This window comes from Cydia fagiglandana, chromosome 4 (assembly GCF_963556715.1).
Source record: "Cydia fagiglandana chromosome 4, ilCydFagi1.1, whole genome shotgun sequence".
Lineage (NCBI taxonomy): Eukaryota > Metazoa > Arthropoda > Insecta > Lepidoptera > Tortricidae > Cydia > Cydia fagiglandana.
The window spans coordinates 8370503-8390800 of NC_085935.1; the positions used below are offsets into that span (position 1 = coordinate 8370503).

Consider the following 20298-nt stretch of genomic DNA (forward strand, 5'->3'; position numbering starts at 1 on the left):
AATCCTGCAGAATGCGCCCCTGAAAAACCGAAATGTAGGTATAGTTCCGCCGGCCGAATATCCGGCGGCCGGATACCGGATATTCGGCCAGGGTCCAGGCCGGATATCCGGTATCCGGTATCCGGCCAAACAACTATCCGTTGCATCTCTAATTGAAACCATACACATATACACTATTGAAACGGTCCGTTCCGTAAAATACATAAATATGTAACTGTATCTTGGATATTCAATTAAAAGTTTAAAATGGTCTCATAAGTTAGGTTATTAGGACCTGATGGAATGGCGGTTTTGTTTCTTTTAAATTCTACAATTGTCTATGATGGGTAGTGTTGTGACTAAAGTTTGTAATATAAACCCGCTACACACTACCCAACCCACGCTCTGTACCTACCGCCACGGTTATAAAATACATCAATACATCATTCTTAAGTACTAATTTGCCTTCTGATCCTGACTAAACAAATTAAAAATAAGTAAATACTCGTTTTTTACTTTTGGTATTTTATTATTCGATATGTTTTGACATTAGTAAAGTAGTAAGTAGGAGTCTTGCCTATCACTAGTAAATTGATCATTCAGAGACAATTTCAATATGGCGGTTTGTTTACATAGTTAGCAAGTTCTATTGAAATAGACTTTAACTGCTATCTTGTTGATAAGAATTTACACACAAGGACCACATTCTGAGGGGCGAATCTGCAGAGTTCTAGGCAACCGTTGCAGAAAATTAAAAAAGGCGCGTTTTAAGAGACCCGAGGTATTTACCTAAGCTTGCATTATATTGAGAACTTCAAATGGTTCACGACCAGTTTATTCCTTCCGAGCGAGTCACTTTTATGCTTGTTACAAAATCATTTATAGTGCTCCTTGCAAGAAGGGAACTGTAGTAGCCTCAGGCTCTTGAAGAGGCAGCAAGTATGGCCGATTATGGTGAAACCGACTTTCAAAGATTGTCTAGAAATGTGTTGAATACTAAGAAAAATAGAGGTTTGTTAACAGAGTCTCCGAGAATTGATTGATATAAGCTCTCAAGGCAGCAAACAGGTGTTTATAAAGCGTTTCGCTCTGAGGGAACTGCAGTAGCCTAACGTTCTTCTTGAAGAGGCAGGTGTGGCCGATTATGGTGAGACCGACTTTCAAAGATTGTCTAGAAATGTGTTGAATACTAAGAAAAATAGAGGTTATTTCTTACCTTCAAACAGAGTCTCCGAGAATTGATTGATATAAGCTCTCAAGGCAGCAAACAGGTGTTTATAAAGCGTTTCGCTCTGAGGGAACTGCAGTAGCCTCACGTTCTTCTTGAAGAGGCAGGTGTGGCCGATTATGGTGAGACCGACTTTCAAAGATTGTCTAGAAATGTGTTGAATACTAAGAAAAATAGAGGTTATTTCTTACCTTCAAACAGAGTCTCCGAGAATTGATTGATATAAGCTCTCAAGGCAGCAAACAGGTGTTTATAAAGCGTTTCGCTCTGAGGGCACTGCAGTAGCCTCACGTTCTTCTTGAAGAGGCAGGTGTGGCCGATTATGGTGAAACCGAATTCCAAGGATTGTCTAGAAATGTGTTGAATACTAAGAAAAAACGAGGTTATATCTTACCTTCAAACAGTGTCTCCGAGAATTGATTGATATAAGCTCTCAAGGCAGCAAACAGGTGCTTATAAAGCGTTTCGCTCTGAGGGAACTGTAGGAGTCTCAAGTAAGGCCGGGCCGCGGCGCCTTCGGCCGCGCCCAGGTTCTTCGTGAAGAGACAGGTGCGGTCGATTATGGTGAGGCCGACCTCGGTGGCTAGGCAACCGGCGGATACTACGGCGTGATCGGCTATGGTTTCTAACTCTGTAGGGGAAAATAAATACCATTGGTCTGAGGAAATCTAGTACTACATTTAAAAAAGTTATAGATGACTTCAAGCCGATTGACAATACTAAAAGTGGTAACAACACACTATCGCACCGCACCCCGACCTTGGTGCGTCGCACCCATAAGTGAGAGCGAGAAAGAGGTATCTGTTTCTCGCTCTCACTTATGGGTGCGACAGTGTGTTACGGCCTTACTGGGCGACGTTCGAGCTTTGAGCGGTTTCGGATTACCGTACAGTTTACTCTATACATACACTACGAACATTAGACTACAAGCACCTAATTCTTACCAGAGGTAACGGTTGCTGTAGCGAGATTCTCCCTATTCACCGTATTATTCTTCTCGACGATAATAGGCGGTTCCTTCGAGAAGTCCGGTGGGCTCATCCTAGCAGGTAACGTTCTAGCTTTGAGCGGCTTCGGCTTGCCGTTGCAGTCGGGTGTGGTCGCCTTTAGTTCGGACAGGATGCGCTTGCGGCCGATGTACTGGAATTGTTCTGCGCATATTCTATAAAGAAAAAGTTTTTATCAAAGTTATATCACAGGAAGAAAAGAACATATCAATTTGTTGCGGATTAGTAAGTATATTTTCATCACACTTTTTCGAAAAGGATCTTATTTCATACGGGTGTACTGAACGACCTTTGTCTATGTTGTTCCCATGGGAGTTATGGATTAAAAAAAAACTATAACTCCCTCAGGAGACTCCAATCCTGCTTGAGGTGATTTTTTTTTCATTTTACCTTTAATTAAAATGTAGTATCGTATCTTCACAGACGTTTCTACTTGATAAAAAAAATATCCAAGTACGTTAATCATATATTCAATGGGAGCATGTTAGCAGTTTTACCCGTGAAGCACGAGTTTTCGAAGTTTAGGAAGATTTAACGGGCAAATCTATGCGTGTATGCTTTCTATAAACTAACTCTAAGGATAACATTCCATTTCCAACGACAGCTACACTACTGTCAATTTTACTATGGAAATTGACAATGACAGCGACGGGTTCAGTACCGGTAGTGCAGCTGCGGTTAGAAATAGAGCGGTCAAATCTTACAATAAAAAAACATTGCGTGATGTAGTTCTGTATTTTTTATATATTGTTTATAGTCATTGGAGGAATGTGAGACTATGTTTTGCAAGCAAAAAAAAGTTGTGCTCCCTGCGTAATTTGCAAAAAACTGCAAAAATTTCGGAGTTTTTTCAGTTTTTGCACTTTTATTAAAAAGCTTTGCGTTTTTGGTCATAACTTGCTATGTAACGTTAAAAGAACATTAAATTTGGAACAATTTAAGCCCATGTACAGCGCCGCATGTTAAATAGTTCATGAGATATGGAACTTTAAAAAAAGGGTATTTTTTTCCTTAGGATGAAATTTTTAGTTTTTCCTATATTTCAGGACAAATATCGGCACAACCGCTCATGCTATGAGATATATTGCGATAAATAAAGTTGTAGCAAATTTAATTACCTTTCATTTAAGTGCAAGAAAGGGTCAATAAGTTCTACAGTTCTCTAGTTATCGTAAAAAAATGAAATTGCTATAATGAGGAAGGCAACTAATGTATTGTTTTTAAGGCATTGTCAAAATCCGTACAAAAGGCAGTACCATCGTCGAGAATGCCATCTACGATTAAGTTTTACCGGCCTTCTCGGATAGCAGCAGAGCGATGTTAGAGATCAACCATTTTTAAAATGCACTCCCCTCTTAAGCACTTCATTCATTCAGTAGGTAATGAAATCAAGATACAAACTGTAGTTTGGCTTGTTTTTAGGCTCCACTTTTTGGTCTTAGCCATTGATTGTAGTCCACGATGCCGATTCTTATTTAAGAATTAGTTCTGGTTTTGATCTTGTTTTGATACGACCTTGACGATAGTTCACGGTGATTGGCGTGGTGTTGACGAAACGCACCGGAATCACGGATAGTCGTGTCAATAGATATCTAGTTGTCGCTTTTTAGTGCTCTTGGCTGTACTGTGAGTCGTGTTAATACAAGATCACGATAATATCCTGTATCGAATATAACCACAACAAATGGATACATCAGAATCGGCTACCATTACCTACTCTAGGTATACGTTTGTGTTATAATCTACGGATTTTAACCAGTAATATCCTATTACTAAGAGTCTTAACTACATACAAAGGTGTATAGATTGACAAACCAAATCGGGAATAGAAGAAGAACTAAACGAAACACGTAGTATGTACTCATTTTTATTCAGTAAGGTATAGATAAGTGTGTGTTAACATGATGCATGATCTGCCAAGCCGGGTAGATTGCATACATTTGTTACTTTCTAGCAATGAGATATTCTTTTAGCATAATTAGTTAATCATGTTAACATTGAGATATATTTGGTTACGAATTACACATATAGGTACCTACTTAAATATCCAATTTGTAACTCAAAAACTTCAATATGTATTTGCCGTATTTTCTATTAACAAATTAGTCCAATTATTTTTATTTTTAATTGGTCCAGACAATAAATTCATTTGTACAGTTAACACTGAAATAGTTATTTATAGTTACAACCCGTGGATTGACAACTCACTGAGCAGTAGCTCCACATACATTTAGCCTTAACAGACATTGGAAAAGAATTTGCATTATTTGCAATATTCCGTGTAAATACGGTAAACCACTGAAGAAGTTATAATATACTGGTAACTTGACAAGACTGAGTCATATCCATGCCTATAGCACAAACATATACTTAGCGTGGGTAATGGTAGCTGATTCTGATGTATCAATTTGTTGTGGTTAGGATATTATCGTGATCTTGGATTAACACGACTCACAGTACACTCAAGAGCGCCAAAAAGCGACAGCTAGATATCTAATGACACAACTTCCAGTGATTCTGGTGCGTTTCGCCAACACCACACCAATCACCGTGAACTGTCTTCAAGGTCGTATAAAAACAAGATCAAAACCAGAACTAATTCTTAAATAAGAATCGGTATCGTGGACTACAATCAATGGCTAAGACCAAAAAGTGGAGCTTAAAAGCAAGTCAATCTACAGTTTGTATCTTGATTTCATTACTGAATGATTGAAGTGCTTAAAAGGGAGTGCATTTTAAAAATGGTTGATCTCTAACATCGCTCTGCTGCTATCCGAGAAGGCCGGTAAAAGTTAATCGTAGATGGCATTCTCGACGATGGTACTGCCTTTTGTACGGATTTGGACAATGCCTTAAAACAATACATTAGTTGCCTTCCTCATTATAGCAATTTCATTTTTTTACGATAACTAGAGAACTGTAGAACTTACTGACCCTTTCTTGCACTTAAATGAAAGGTAATTAAATATGCTACAACTTTATTTATCGCAATATATCTGATAGCATGAGCGGTTGTGCCGATATTTGTCCTGAAATATAGGAAAAACTAAAAATTTCATTCTAAGGAAAAAAATACCCTTCTTTTAAAGTTCCATATCTCATGAACTATTTAACGTGCGGCGCTATACATGGGCTCAAATTGTTCCAAATTTAATGTTCTTTTAGCGTTACATAGCAAGTTTTGACCAAAAACCCATAGCTTTTTAATAAAAGTGCAAAAACTGAAAAAACTCCGAAATTTTTGCAGTTTTTTGCAAATTACGCAGGGAGCACAACTTTTTTTTGCTTGCAAAACATAGTTTCACATTCCTCCAAGGACTCCAAACAATATAAAAAAAAATATAGAACTACATCACGCATTGTTTTTTTAGGAGATTTTTTTGTAAGATTTGACTGGTCTAAAATGGAATGTTACCATAAGACACATAAGTGATACACATAACTTACTCTAAAACATTGAAAAACGCTTGCTGCTGCGCCGTGGTATGCGTCTTCCACCACTCCACGAGCCTCTCCTCGTCTAGGTACTTCAACACAAACAGGAAACACAAAAGCACATCGCGCACCTCCTCCGCGGACATCACACCAAATCTGGACACACACAGGACGAATACACACTTTAGCAGGTGGACGTAAGGTTTAATTCAGCTTGATGTAGGTACTATAGATATCGCAACGTAAGAGGTGGTTTCTTAAACAACACAACACGTCGTTTATAGACACGAATGTGAAATGAAACCGTTCAGCGCCATTTTACGTACGAATGTAAGTGCTTTCCTTGTATGTGTTTTCCAATTTCATTCAGTTATCGTTCGTTTCACGTCTTAAATTGCAAGATCTATAAGTAACAACTATGTATAATACACACTAGCGATTGGTAGATCTCATATCGTTGCAATAAGGCTTACAAATTGAGTTACTGTTTTTCGATGTTGTGTTAAAGGCGGCTGCGGAAAAACGCGATGAATCGTCTAAGGACGCCAATAATTCTTACAGTACCATTTTTTTCTAATCAGTCACAACTCAAGTTATACATATGAAGGATGCACGTATGTACAGTCGGCAAAGCTACTAGCTTAGCACCCCTGCATACATATTTGTATCCAGCGATTCTAAGCTAATAGCAAAAATAATAGATAGTATAGAGGGGTCCTGTCATAGTAAATTTTGTAGTCACAGTAAATTTACTGCCATCTATCGACACACGACTAAAACTAAAAAAAAAATACGCATAAAATTATCACAAAAATTCCTATGGATAAATGATTTTATTATTTTTATATTATTTTGATCCGTGTTAATTCACTAATATCTATGTGTTAAAATTGTTAAATATGAAACGGTGTCGTCACGCCATCTAGCCGAGGATAGGCAAAAGGTGTGTGCGGCATCTATCCGAGAATGACATTTTCTTGATTTCCGAGGCACGATTTTTCCTTAGACTTTATTCATCTTATACGAATTTACATATCTCTTTGCTAATAGTTACGTTATTATAAATATTTGTACAAGAGAAATTTCGCCGCAACCGTGAATTCTGGTGTGTAGGTACTGTGCCAAACATTTACTCCTATCTGTTGTTAACAACACACAACGCATGCAACCCACGCCGTATCTGCCAACTATTTATGTTGCATTTCTTTTTTAGGGTTCCGTACCCAAAAGGTAAAACGGGACCCTATTACTAAGACTTCGCTGTCCGTCCGTCCGTCCGTCTGTCACCAGGCTGTATCTCACGAACCGTGATAGCTAGACAGTTGAAATTTTCACAGATGATGTATTTCTGTTGCCGCTATAACAACAAATACTAAAAACAGAATAAAATAAAGATTTAAATGGGGCTTCCATACAACAAACGTGATTTTTGACCAAAGTTAAGCAACGTCGGGCGTGGTCGGTACTTGGATGGTTGACCGTTTTTTTTTTCATTATGGTACGGAACCCTTCGTGCGCGAGTCCGACTCGCACTTGCCCGGTTTTTTAGTATTAAGCCCGAAAGTGCAGAAACGTGGCTTCGTTACGCGATAGTAAACCACGAAGGAAATTGTAGGCAGTTGGTTTGCGCAGTGAACCGTGCCTATGTTTCGAGAGGACTAAATGTTTGGCAGTTTCGAATGTGTGTTATTGTCAGGGATCGGAAAGTCGGATGCTTTTATACCTAAACTTAGCAAATTCCCGGGAGAGAGAGAAAGCTCAGCAAGTATGGAGTCGGCTTCTTAAAAATATTATTTTAATTAAGTTCCGGGATTCTGGGATCGTATAAAACATCACGAAATAGTGATAATTGTCAAAATATTTAGTTTATGATTATTTTCAGCGATTTTGTTAACATACCTACATGTTGGTAAACAGTTTTAACTACAAACAGGGTGTAACAAAAAAATTACCGCATACCACGTATTTTGTAAAAAGAAACAGCTGAAATATGGTATTTAAATACTTTAATTCGTATGTGTATATGTATCCTAATTGCGGGTATTCCGGGAAATCCCGGTAAATTTATTAGCAAAATTAAATTGAGTCCGCCTCCATACTACTCAACAACAACGCGGTGTAGGTACTGAGGCCGAAGTTTAGGTATAAAAGCATCCGAATTTTCGATCCCTGGTTATTGTGGTTACCTATTGACTTGATCCCCGATATCGCTCAAGTCCAACCGGCCGGCGTTCCTGGGGAGCGAGTCTCCGCCCGACATGGTCGACACGGACTCTAGAGAGCTTTGTGACGCATTGTTTGCGTTATCTACAACACACAAGTGCATACTAGATAGCTTATACGGTGATGTAAACGTACTTGAATTAACCCTTTGACCGTCAAGTGGAATATCGAAATAAATAGAAACGTTTATAGCTTTGCTCAATTCCAGTCTCATGACAACTTTAGGCAACTTTCACGTTCAAAAGGTTAAGGGTCACGAAGGGGCAGCGGCGAACGATATAGCCTCCTAAGGCCATTCCATACAAATGAAACTTCCAGAATTCGCCACTGAAGTTTGAACCTTTGGTGCAGGGAATAGAGTTGATTCTGGCTTTATTTGAAAATTGAACGAAACCTAAGATATGCGACTCTGTTCCAATTGAATATGATTTAAATTTCATCGAACTGAATAAGTACTAAAGGTAGGACCTTGGGCTCTAGGATATGAGAATTCGTCTGAGTGAGACAGCACCATCCTCTTGTTCATATTCTCACTCTCGCTCGCTGCTGCAACCGTCGCGCAAAAGATTGACTATTCCATAAAGGATACATGTGTATATGTAAATATTTACTCAGAATTGTGACACTGACAGTGTGCGTTAGAAACTTAGAAACAGGGAGACATTTCCAAAACCATTTTACATAAACATTTGAAGACAAACAAGTGTAGCAAGCAACAAAGGAGTTAGAAACATAGTAAGTTACTAACCTTTGCCGTAACTGTTAATTTGCACGACCGGCGGATCTTTGAAATGTGCAGAATTCCTTACTGGCGTGTGGTCAAAGTGTAGAGTGAGACGGTTTCTTCGAGGCGTACTACTCGCTGAAGCAACGTCTTTACTCGCGTTGTTGATGATTGGGTTGACGGTCGCGTCTCCGTCGACTTTGTCATGGCCATTTTCTAATACTGGACTGGCTAGAGTTTTGGTTACTAGGCGGTGGGCGTTGTCTATAATGGAGAAAGTATTGATGAAGCAAATAAAATTAAACAGGTAAAATAGGAACATGATTTCTCTAGTTGTAATTCATGAATATGAGACGTGATCTACACTAATCAGAATAAATCTATTTATGTATTTAGAATAAGAGCTATCATTCCTAATAAAAAGCTTTAAGAGAGAGAGAGAGAGAGAGAAGTACACCTAGGGTTCATGCGCAACATCAGAGCGCCTTTTGGTGGAACTACTATCAATAATGATCTAAACATGCAATATACTAAAGTCAAGTTGATTTCGAATGATCTAGCACAGAGAGCATTGCCATTATCTAAGCACACCTAGTACCGTGGGCCATGTCTGATGCTGCTGGCGGGAATTACCCAACCCCAGAGAAAGAGCGAGAAATCCCCATATGGGCATTTTCATTTAACTGCGTAACATTAACACATTCACTGCCCCCGACGCACATGTGCGTCCACCTTCATACAAGTTTGTTCCTAGGCCACGCCTCCTGGCAGTGAATGCGTTAACGGCCGGTTAGCAAGCGTCATAAAACTGACGGTCAATGTCAAACCCTATACATTTGCTCAGGAAAGTGACAGTTAGATGTTACTGAGACACGACTTAAGCCGCGCTTTAACCTTTTCGACGCCCTGTCTAACACAAAAGCTGTCACTCGGACGCCACGTCACCGAAATGTCAAAACTGAAATTGAACTTTGTGCATATGCACGTAGGTCTATCTTACTATTTGGTCTGTGACGGATTCATCTGTCTTTGACATACGACTTACGGTGCGGATATGTCCGTCATTGGCGTCGAAAAGTTTAGGTTCTTAGGTTTAAGTACAAGTTAAAATGAAAATGCCCATCTACGCATGCACACTAGGACACAAGCACAGACAAAACATCCTCCAGACTTAGCATAGTCGCGCTACCCCCTCTGCCACGCATACGGTAACTTTACTCCATGTTCGAGTCGAAAGTGTCTTTGTGTGACGTCCGTGTCTTTGAACGGACCAATCACGGCACGGGACTTCGCTCACCTCGTCCCGCGCACCCCCGCATTTTTGGCATCATCGGTTGCATGAAATAATTGCTCTACATAAACTCGGCCTAGAGGATTCCCATACCTCGTTTTTTTAGCATTAGAAAAAAGGTAAACAATCTTGATGTGTCTTTTAATTGAAAAACACATTTTAAAAAGTTACGGCAAATATGTAACAATTATGAATCTAATACGATCATTTATATTCTTCTGCTTTCATAAGCAATAGTTACTGATTTTTAAAAAGCATTTTTCAATTAAAAGACATGTCAAGATCGCTTACCTTCTTGCAAGTTCTTTCTAATGCTAAAAAAAACGAACTATAGTCTATGGACACAAGTGACAACTGACCTCGGACGACAGTGAGCCAGGGCGCGTATAGTTGCGCGAGGCGCGCGCGGCACTGCCGCGACCGGTAGCGGTCGTCGTGCTCGTGCTTAGTGAGTAAGGCGCGAAGCACGCCCAGGGCCGTGCGCCGTTTTTGAGGCGCCTCTCGGAGGGATTGCTCCACCTGAAACGTTTTTTTAAATAAAACACGGAAACTGTATTCCGTGATATATTTTCATGAAACTTAATGTGTGAATAATGTACGAATGGAGGTCCAAGGGGGAGGCCTATGTTCAGCAGTGGACGTCGTAAGGCTGAGATGATGATGATGATGATAATGTGTGAATCGAAATATGAAAAATCAAGCAGTTGAAATGTTAACAGTCATTCGTAACACTTTACGGGCCTGATTTAGTTAAATTATGTTTTATCCCTTTCTTACAAATACATACGTCAAAATGACAGATAAAGACAAGCGATTATTAGCTAATTGAAAGCTTGTAGCGCATTTATGAATGAGGGGGTAAGTCTTTACAAGCATACTTCCCCTGCTAGGTATTCTAAAAATAAATTAAGTGTTGCATTGGGCAGCTACAATTATCGAAGGGAATCGATAGTGTGCATATAATTGTAACGGATGCTTACTTGTTTGAGTAATACTCCTGACAGAAAATGCCTCATAATAAATTCTTCTGACAGTTTTAACTTTGCTGGGTCTGAAACAAATGTTACAAAACTTAGTAATTCCTGTTACAAAAATATCCTACGGATAAAAAGACGTTTGAATTTAGTTGTTATTCTTTTTGTCGTGATAACGTCTTCGATAAATCGATGAACACCGGTAGCATGCACGAAAACGTGTCACGTTGTGGACAGATCTCCATGGTAACGTTACGGCCACGCGTTTTCTTATGACGTTATCACGCAAAATTATCGTCCGTAAACCGACTTAACAGACAACAATATATTTTACCTTCATCCATATCTTTTCCCAGCTTGTTTGAGTGCAATGGCAAGTTGAACGGCACATAGTGTTCGTGCGAACATATCGTTTGGAGGAACGTGAATTTAAACTCGAACAGCGCTTTAGGCTCGCACGCTTTGAACTTGTCTAGGTATCTTTTGACTTGGCGGAACACGAAGCCGCGATCCATAAACGACAGGCAAGACTGAAAGGTAAAATATTTTTTTTATTTACGATGAAATGTGAACTCTACTGAGATATAATAAGGTGCGATTTCAATAGATACCTTAAGAAATAAGGCAAGATTTTTGTTAAATATATGAGTCTGCAAGGGCTGTTGCAGGATGTATGATGGCTCAACGGTTGTGACCAATTTTTCAATGTTGTCCAAGAGATCAGCGTGAAATCTTTCGTTTCGAGACATCTGTAAATATAAGAATAACTCATAAGAACATAACTAAGCACTTTATTATTATCATCAAAGATTGCTAGGTGTAGGGCAAACTCTAAGCCGGGTGACAAAAACTCTTCATATTCGATGATGACGAGAGTCATATAAAGTTGCTCAAGCTAATCTTGCCAGTAGAAAAAGGCGGCAAATATTAAAAATGTAGGCGCGAAGGGTTATCATCCCATAGAAAATTTGAAATTCGCGCCTTTTTCTACTGACAAGATTTGCTTGACCGAGTATATATACTATCAGTGTTATTTATTCTCCAACTTATGTCTTCCCGTCTATCTGATTTCATTCATTTATAGTTCGTTCCATTCTTCTTTCTATATTTCAATACCTCGATTTTTCATTTTGTCAAGCACTTATAAAGATCCAATAAGACAGTTATGTTTGTATTTATCTCATTAGTAGATTTACAGACATTCGGCCTTGAAAGACACAGTTGTGAGACAGTTACCAATGTTTAATTATGAATGTGGGACTAACCTTAATCCTTCCAGTGTTGATAAGATATTGCGCCATGCTCTTGATGATGATATCGAAGAAGAAACCGGAGTACTGCATGAACTTGTGGCCCAGCAGGAAGTCTTGCTGGTTCGGGTCCACGAACATGTACAGTGGCGCCGTCAGTACCGTGTGCAGTTTGAACTCGACGCAGTTGAACACGTACTGTAAGGGAGTACAGTATTATAAAAAACCGGGCAAGTGCGAGTCGGATTCGCGCACGAAGGTACCGTACCATTACGCAGAAAACGGCAAAAAATATCACGTTTGTTGTATGGGAGTTTAAGTGGGGCCACTTAAATATTTATTTTATGATGTTTTTGGCCTTTGCCCAGCAGTGGGACACGACAGGCTCCAAATAATAATAATAATGATGTTTTTAGTATTTGTTGTCATAGCGGCAACAGAAATACATCATATGTGAAAATTTCAACTGTCTAGATATCACGGTTCTTCATTAGTTACAGCCGGTGACAGACAGACAGACGGACGGACGGACTGACGGACGGACGGACAGCGGAGTCTTAGTAATAGGGTCCCATTTTTACCTTTTGGGTACGGTTGGGTTTTTATCAATTTGAGACGTTAATACCACCATTTTCATTAAAACATCACGAAGATAGCAAAAGTACAAAAGAAATGTTTGTTATTGTTCAAATTGCCAAATGGTTTAGACATTGTCAGTTAAAAAGCAGTCTTCCAGCTTAGTTCTTAGTAAATTGTTTTTTTTTATCATGCAATAATAAATACGTACAGTAATGGAAACTAAATGTAAGTAAACAATTATAAACTTACCTTGACATAGCTATCCAGCAAGTCTTTCCGCCCGTAATCATGGATCATATGCACAAAATGCACAATCAACTTCACGATTTGATAGCCCATATCTTGTGTGTAACTTTTTTCCACCGTCTGAAACAGAAATCCGTACATATAAATGCTTATTATAAATCCAAAAATAACCCTGACCGTCCATCTGTTATTCTTCACAGCTAAACTGCTGAGCAGATTTTGTATAAAATTTGGCATTTGGAAAGATGATACTTTTCTGTTAGAAATTCACCACCAGATAGTAGTAAAATGACACAGATAGCTAATATAAAATAGATAAGGTAACATAACAGTACTCTTCGGGATGTCGGACTGTTATTCTGTCCAACTCAACATAACAACCATAGAAATTAACGGACTGTTTCTGTTAACATACTTGTATAACCTTTTATCACTTACCATCAACTCAAAGAACTGGTTCAATATCCTCGGCAAGAACTAACGCACTCAATTTGATAGCATGCGCAGCTTTCAAAGCATTGCAGACGTCATCCCAAGGCGGAGGCGAAGGAGATTTGGTTTTGATCAGTAGCACCGCTTGCACGAACAAATTATGTAGATGCAGTAGGCTAAGACACTATGTACTACTTACCACCAATTCAAACAGCTGGTTCAATATCGTCTGCAAAAACGCCACTAACGCACTCAGTTTGATCGCATGCGAGGCTTTCAAAGCATTGCAGACGTCATTCCAGGACGGAGGCGACGGAGATTTGGTTTTGATCAATAGCTCCGCTTGCACGAACAAATTATGTAGACGCAGTAGGCTAAGACACTATGCATTACTTACCATCAATTCAAAGAGCTGGTTTAATATCGTCGGCAAGAAGGCTACTAACGCACTCAGTTTGATAGCATGCGCAGCTTTCAAAGCATTGCAGACGTCATTCCAGGGCGGAGGCGACGGCGACGTCGGCGGCGAGTTGGTTTTGATCAGTCGCTCCGCCTGCACGAACAAGTTGTGTAGGTGTGTGTCACGGGTTGCTACGGTGGAGTCTAGGACCAGTTGGCAGCGGAAGAGTTGCTTTTCGCCTTCCACCCAGATTACTTCGGGGCCTGCGTTCTGTAAAAACAGTTTAGTCAGAAAGTGTAGAAACGACTAAGTACAAAACGTTTTAAAAAATAAAACGCACAGGTACGGTTACAAAACTTTGCAATAAATATCTACAGTTACCCATGACAACGAGATCTATGTATATGTCGACGGCCGATCGTAAGATTAGGCAGATCGTAATGTTCCTGTGTAATGTTTTGACGATAGTCACATTAAACCAATATATAGGTAGGATAGGTTCGATAGGTTGCTTCATAGGCCCGAAGGAACACGAATATACACCAAAAATAAAAGCACGTCTTTTTATTGTGCTGACCTTTATTAAACTTAGGATTTGCAAAGGCAGGTCACATATGTTAGAGTTTGAAAATTTGAGGAACTTTATCCCTTTGCAATAATGCTCTGTAACTAAAATATTACTCACCCCTTTACCAAGTCCGAGTGGCTGGATGGACAGATAGCCCGATGGCAAATGCGTGGCTATAGACAGATTGACGATCTCATCCACAAACTTGTTGTTCTTCAATAAGGGCACCCAGGCGTATCTGTAAAAAAAACATAATTCCAATTAATTAACGTCTAGACTATCGTGATACATTTAATCGAATTTAATCTTCCGTCACATATGCTAATACTTGCAAGGGCGGTGTGCTGCCAATCCGAACGGGGCTCGGCACTCTCAGTGTTTAAAAATAACTACCTACATGGTCCAAAACATATCTACCATAGAAGGGATAGAATCCGTAATCATGAAATCATAAATTAGTAAATATGCGTGATTAAAATTATTAGAGATGCAACATTGAAATTAAGAAATTATGACAATGCATATGTTGTAGAGTATGGTCCATTGGTCATTGCCCTGCGGCGCATATCCGCAAACCTGTCCAAAATGGCCCCACGTATGTAAGGGTGGTATCCTGTCCAATGTGTATTTTGGTTCACATATTGCTTAATGTGAGAGAGACACAATGACATTAGACAAACATATTGGACAGATGGAATACCACCCTAACATGCAGCAGGAACAAGTCCAGAAAACTTTCAATCATGGTATAATAATATGCTCCGCCTGGTACTCTTCCCGTCTTTTCGTGGTCACGTGACTGACACAAGCCTACGTCATCATGCGACAGCGCTATATGATAATATGCGATAGCGCTATATAAAGTGGCAATGTTATTGTGACGTTGGCTTGTGTCACTCTGGGAAGGGAATACCATGTTTTATTAGACTATGCTTTCAATGAAAAACATCCTTACCCAATGCATGTCTCAACATTAGCGTCATTCTTCTTAGTCAAATCGCACGATATGTGGTAGAATGTGAAGAGCAGATGGTGGTTTGGTGTGATGGTGGCCGGTAGGCGGATCTTTGCTTCGTCGCTCCATGAGGGGTTGGCGTTGTGGTGCAGCACTGAACATCGGTACTGCGTTGTCATGCCGGTTCGCCCGTATACCACCTACGAATAATATAAAAAAATTTGGAATTTTGGCCGAAGGGTGTCAAGTTTCGGCGGTTCCACGGCCGGCTCCCTGACACCGCGGGGTTGCGAAATGCATCGCAGCCATAATGTGTTTTGTGGTGTTTAGTTTTAAAATATATTTTTATAATATGTATGCTAGTTTTAAGGTATTTATGTATGGGCCACTAGTTGCCTGAAATAAAGATTTTCATTTAATTTTATAACAGCGCATTCCGTTGAGTTCATATACATATACCTGAGAACCATAGATCATCGGGTGACAAGTAAAAGTCACTAACAGTTAAATCTGTAAGATCGATAAAGTATTGCTTTATTTGCTTTTGTTCGTAACAAATCGACCTGTTTCATTTGTCATTTTATTTTTAGTTTAGTTTGCGAAGCTGCCGCATGGCGCTAGCTGTAAAGTTGCTAACACACTATCGCACCGCACCAAGGTCATTGTGGGACGCACCCATAAGTAAAAGGGAGAAAGCGATATCTCTTTCTCCCTCTTACTTATGGGTGCGTCCCACAATGACCTTGGTGCGGTGCGATAGTGTGTTAGCAACTTAATATCAGACGTAATGTACGGCCAAGATGAGTTTGACCTGATAATATAACAACTATTTTGTACGGAGTAATACCATACATAATAATTTATTGTAATGTACTAATCTCTTCTAATGTTACCATCTTTGTCTTTTGTATTCTTATTACTATATTTGTCTTTTTATATTAATTTTGTTGTTATTCTTTATGTATATTAATAGTTTTCTTGTTATTCATGTTACCTGTCGTGATTGTTTCACCGGATGGTCTTATCGGAAGATCAGCGCTGGAAGTCGCCAGCAACATGCTGAGGTGAGACCATTTCGTGGCACTCTCTCCTTTTTATTATGTTTTCTCTGTTCAGTGTAAGTTTTTATTTTGTGTTTGTGCTCACGAATAAAATTATTTCTATTTCTATTTCTATTTCTATAACTAACACCATTGAAATTATTGGAAAATAAACCGTGTTACAAGTGTAATAAAGTGCATTGTTACTTTAATTTTTTGATAGTACTTAGTGACTTTTGCTTGTCACCCGACGAGAGGGTGATTTATAAATCGTGCAGAGAAAGTTGCAACATATTCGATCAGTTTCGGAGATAAATAGGAGTCGTATAGTTCGTAGCTTCCAAATAGAGCCCGATGGCTAATCCTATTGTCTATTGTTAAGTTAAACCGCACGTGCTACTTACCTGCACAAAGGGTCTTCGTTATTCAATTTGGCACCTGAGCGCGGACTAGTCCAACGCTCAAAAAACCAGTGTAGGTTCGCTCTCCGATAACGCGCCTTTGTTACGCATCTCGATGACACATTTTAGACTGGTTCTGTAGCGTTCGACTCGCCGGCACTCAGTAACCCAAGTACTGGGTGCCGGCGAGTTGAACGGACCACACACAATGTAAGAAAATTAGTTCATTTTGAATCTTATTGCAATTTCCATAGGAGTTGTAATTCAATTACCTGGGTAACGTGAACGAACGATTTTTTATGCAGGTGGTTGTGGCACGTGGCACGTGCGGTTTTACTTAACTCTATTAGGCTCTATTAGGAAGCTACGAACTATAACAGCGACTCATCATTAAAATTTATATTCTACCCAGTTAGAAAATAGTCAACTGCAATATGAAACCGACACACAGACTTTAAAATTAAAAATTCAGAGTTTGGAGGATTCCATAGAATCCTTAGAAAATATAAATGAGAGTTCTAAAAAGGTGATTAATGAATATTCTTTGGCCATGGATGATTTAATATCCCAGATTAAGCTTAATTCAGAACGGTTTGAGTCACTGACCAATGCCCAGTCATGTACTTGTAAGCAAGTGACTGAACATTCGTCGACCAGCTTGCTCGACCTAAGCCTGTGTGACGGTTTACCACAACAGCATGTAAATGATAATAGATCCTTCCACACTACACAACAAAGCACACCTAAACCTAATGTTATTATGTATTCTGATGAAATTGGAAGCAATATGAGCTCATTTTTAAGCTTTTACCTAAAGGGACTTAGTACAATCAGCAATTGTCTGCCTCACAGTAGCTTTGAAAATATCTTAAAACAAATTTTAAATGACAGTAATATTAATTCTAAGGCAACACTGCTTATTCTTATGGGGAATAGGGGTAATGTGAACAAAAATAATTTAATTAAATACTTTGAACAGTTAAACTCGCTTGCAGTGCATGAAATTATTTTTTTCACATTCCCCTATTGTGAGCAAATGTCAGAGGCAGAAAATACCACTAGACATAAGTTAAATATATCTCTATATAATCTTTGTACATATAGTAGTAAGTTTAGCATAATTGACACTAACAATTTTGTTAGTAAATACCATATGCCTATGGTGTTTTTGACTAAAGGCAAGTGTTGCCTTTCAAATTATTATAAAAGACAAATAGCTTTATCGCTATCCTATTTACTTGACATTTCTGCCAAGAATTTGGCAGACAATTCTGCTCCTATTGAGCAGCCCAGTATGAACTTGGAATTGGTTCCAGTCATAACCAATGATTTAATAGATTTAAACTAGCTGTTAAGACAAAAGATTCTGTCTCTGGCAATTTAGTTTTAAATAAATATAATGAAAAATACTGCAAACATGGAAAGTATATCCACCTGGTGCATCAAAATATTCAATGTATTAGAGGAAAAAATTTGCAGATTGAACTTTTTTTGAATGATTTTAATATTGATATTTTATGTCTTACTGAACATTGGTTACATAATAATGAATTAATGCCCCAATTTAATAATCACCAGGCGGGAAGTTCGTTCACCAGACTTAGTTCCATACATGGTGGGTCATTAATTATATTAAATAGTCAGTTAAAATTTAAGGAACGTAAGGACATTGTATCCATGTCTGTTGAACGGACTATAGAACTAAGTGCAGTTGAATTAGAGCAATTTATTGTTGTCTGTGTGTATAGGCCGCCATTAAGTAATTTTGAATTATTTGAAAACATAATGGAATCTGCCCTACGTAAAATATCATCTTCTAGTAAGAAATTGCTTATATGCGGCGACTTTAATGTAAATATTATGGAAAATTCAACAATGTCTTGTAGATTATTGAATCTTTTTAAATCTTGTAATCTCAACCACATGTTTATGGAGCCCACTAGAGTGACTGCTACTAGTGCAACCTGTATAGATAATATTTTCACAGATATTTTTCCTATTGCTAAAAAAGTTATCAGCAATTTAGAATCTGACCACTTAGGTCAATTAATGGTATTTGAGGCATTTAGGAAAAATACCATGAGAAAACAAATAACTTTTGTACCAGTAACCTCGGACCGCGTGGAAAGAATGAAGCTAAGTTTAGTTCAGGCGCTACCCTTTTTGTCTTCCGATATGAGTCCTAATAGTATGTATAATTCATTCTTTCACACTTTTATGAATCATTATAATGCGATATTCACCTCAAAATCGGTCGTAGTTAGTGGTGCATCAGTTTTTAGTGAGTGGGCTACTGCGGACTTACATCAAAGAAGACGTGAACTGTATGCCTTATATGAGGAACGGCGGTTTAATCAGAGTGATGAATTTAAAGAACATGTGAAGGCGTATTCGAAGAAGTTTAAAGTAGATTGTCATATAGCTAAGCGAAATTATCTAAGTCAGAAAATAAAAAGTAGTTCAGACATTATTAAAGCAACCTGGAAAGTAATAAATGTGGAGACTGGTCGTTCGAAACACACAATTAAAGAACTTAAACTAAACATTGATAAAAAAATTGGATCACTAGTGGAGTTCTCCGTTGCATAAGGAACAGAAATAACATGCAAAAAAGAGTACGAGCTAATCCAGATGATGCTATCCTAAAAATTACCTATAAAAGATACCGTAATTTTTGTAACGGCTTAATCAAGAAACTTAAACATAAATATGAAAAAGACCAATTAATTACGGCAAAAGGCAATCCTAAAGCTCTCTGGAAAACAATTAACAATATAACAAATCGTAAAATAGACAAAAATCAAAATAGCGCACTACTAGACATTAGAAATTCACCTATTGAATTGGTTAACGCCATAAATCAGTACTTTTCTGACATAGGAAAATCCCTAGCGGAACGGATCTTGGCAGAAGATGGATCTCATATTAATACTCCGTATGATATAGCGAATACGAATTCAAATGCTAACACGTTTGTACTTCTAGATACAGACCCAGGCGAGGTACTAGTTATATTATCTCACTTAAAATCAAACAGTGCACCTGGATGGGATAATATACCTACAGAGTTCTTGAAGTTATCACACCACATCGTTGTTCCAATTATATCTCGCCTGGCAAATATATGCTTTAATCAAGGGGTGTTCCCGGATATTCTGAAACAGGCCGTAGTCACTCCAGTGTATAAGGGTGGGAGCAGAGACGACGTGTCAAATTATAGACCTATATCAGTACTATCATGTATATCTAAAATCTTAGAAAAGCTCATAAACAATAGGCTCGTAAATTTCTTTAATAAATTCAGTATTTTATCAAAATCTCAATTTGGATTCAGACAAAAACTTTCTACAGAAGATGCCGTCACGGCGCTTTCAGCACTAATTGTCGATAAAATAGATAAGAATAAAAAATGTATTTCAGTATTTCTAGATCTCAAAAAAGCGTTTGACACTGTCTCTATTCCCATCCTTATTAACATGTTAGAGAAGGTAGGTATAAGAGGTACTTCATTGTCTCTACTTAGCAGCTATCTTACAAACCGTAAGCAAACAGTCAAACTGGGGAAG

The 20298-nt window shown here is 38.5% G+C and overlaps 1 protein-coding gene across 1 annotated transcript in view; it reads right to left on the reverse strand.

Moving 5' to 3' along the window:
* LOC134663591 (dedicator of cytokinesis protein 9) overlaps positions 1 to 20298 on the reverse strand; it is a 91820-nt gene that overhangs the window by 48142 nt on the left and 23380 nt on the right. The window contains exons 11-24 of the mRNA XM_063519997.1: positions 15292 to 15491; positions 14454 to 14574; positions 13766 to 14038; positions 12940 to 13056; positions 12127 to 12309; positions 11473 to 11610; positions 11196 to 11391; positions 10868 to 10938; positions 10247 to 10406; positions 8621 to 8860; positions 7836 to 7956; positions 5662 to 5805; positions 2152 to 2369; positions 1602 to 1838 (exon numbers count right to left, since the gene is read on the reverse strand). Coding sequence (XP_063376067.1) covers positions 1602 to 1838; positions 2152 to 2369; positions 5662 to 5805; positions 7836 to 7956; positions 8621 to 8860; positions 10247 to 10406; positions 10868 to 10938; positions 11196 to 11391; positions 11473 to 11610; positions 12127 to 12309; positions 12940 to 13056; positions 13766 to 14038; positions 14454 to 14574; positions 15292 to 15491 — 2419 coding nt within the window. The remainder of the gene's footprint in view (positions 1 to 1601; positions 1839 to 2151; positions 2370 to 5661; positions 5806 to 7835; positions 7957 to 8620; positions 8861 to 10246; positions 10407 to 10867; positions 10939 to 11195; positions 11392 to 11472; positions 11611 to 12126; positions 12310 to 12939; positions 13057 to 13765; positions 14039 to 14453; positions 14575 to 15291; positions 15492 to 20298) is intronic.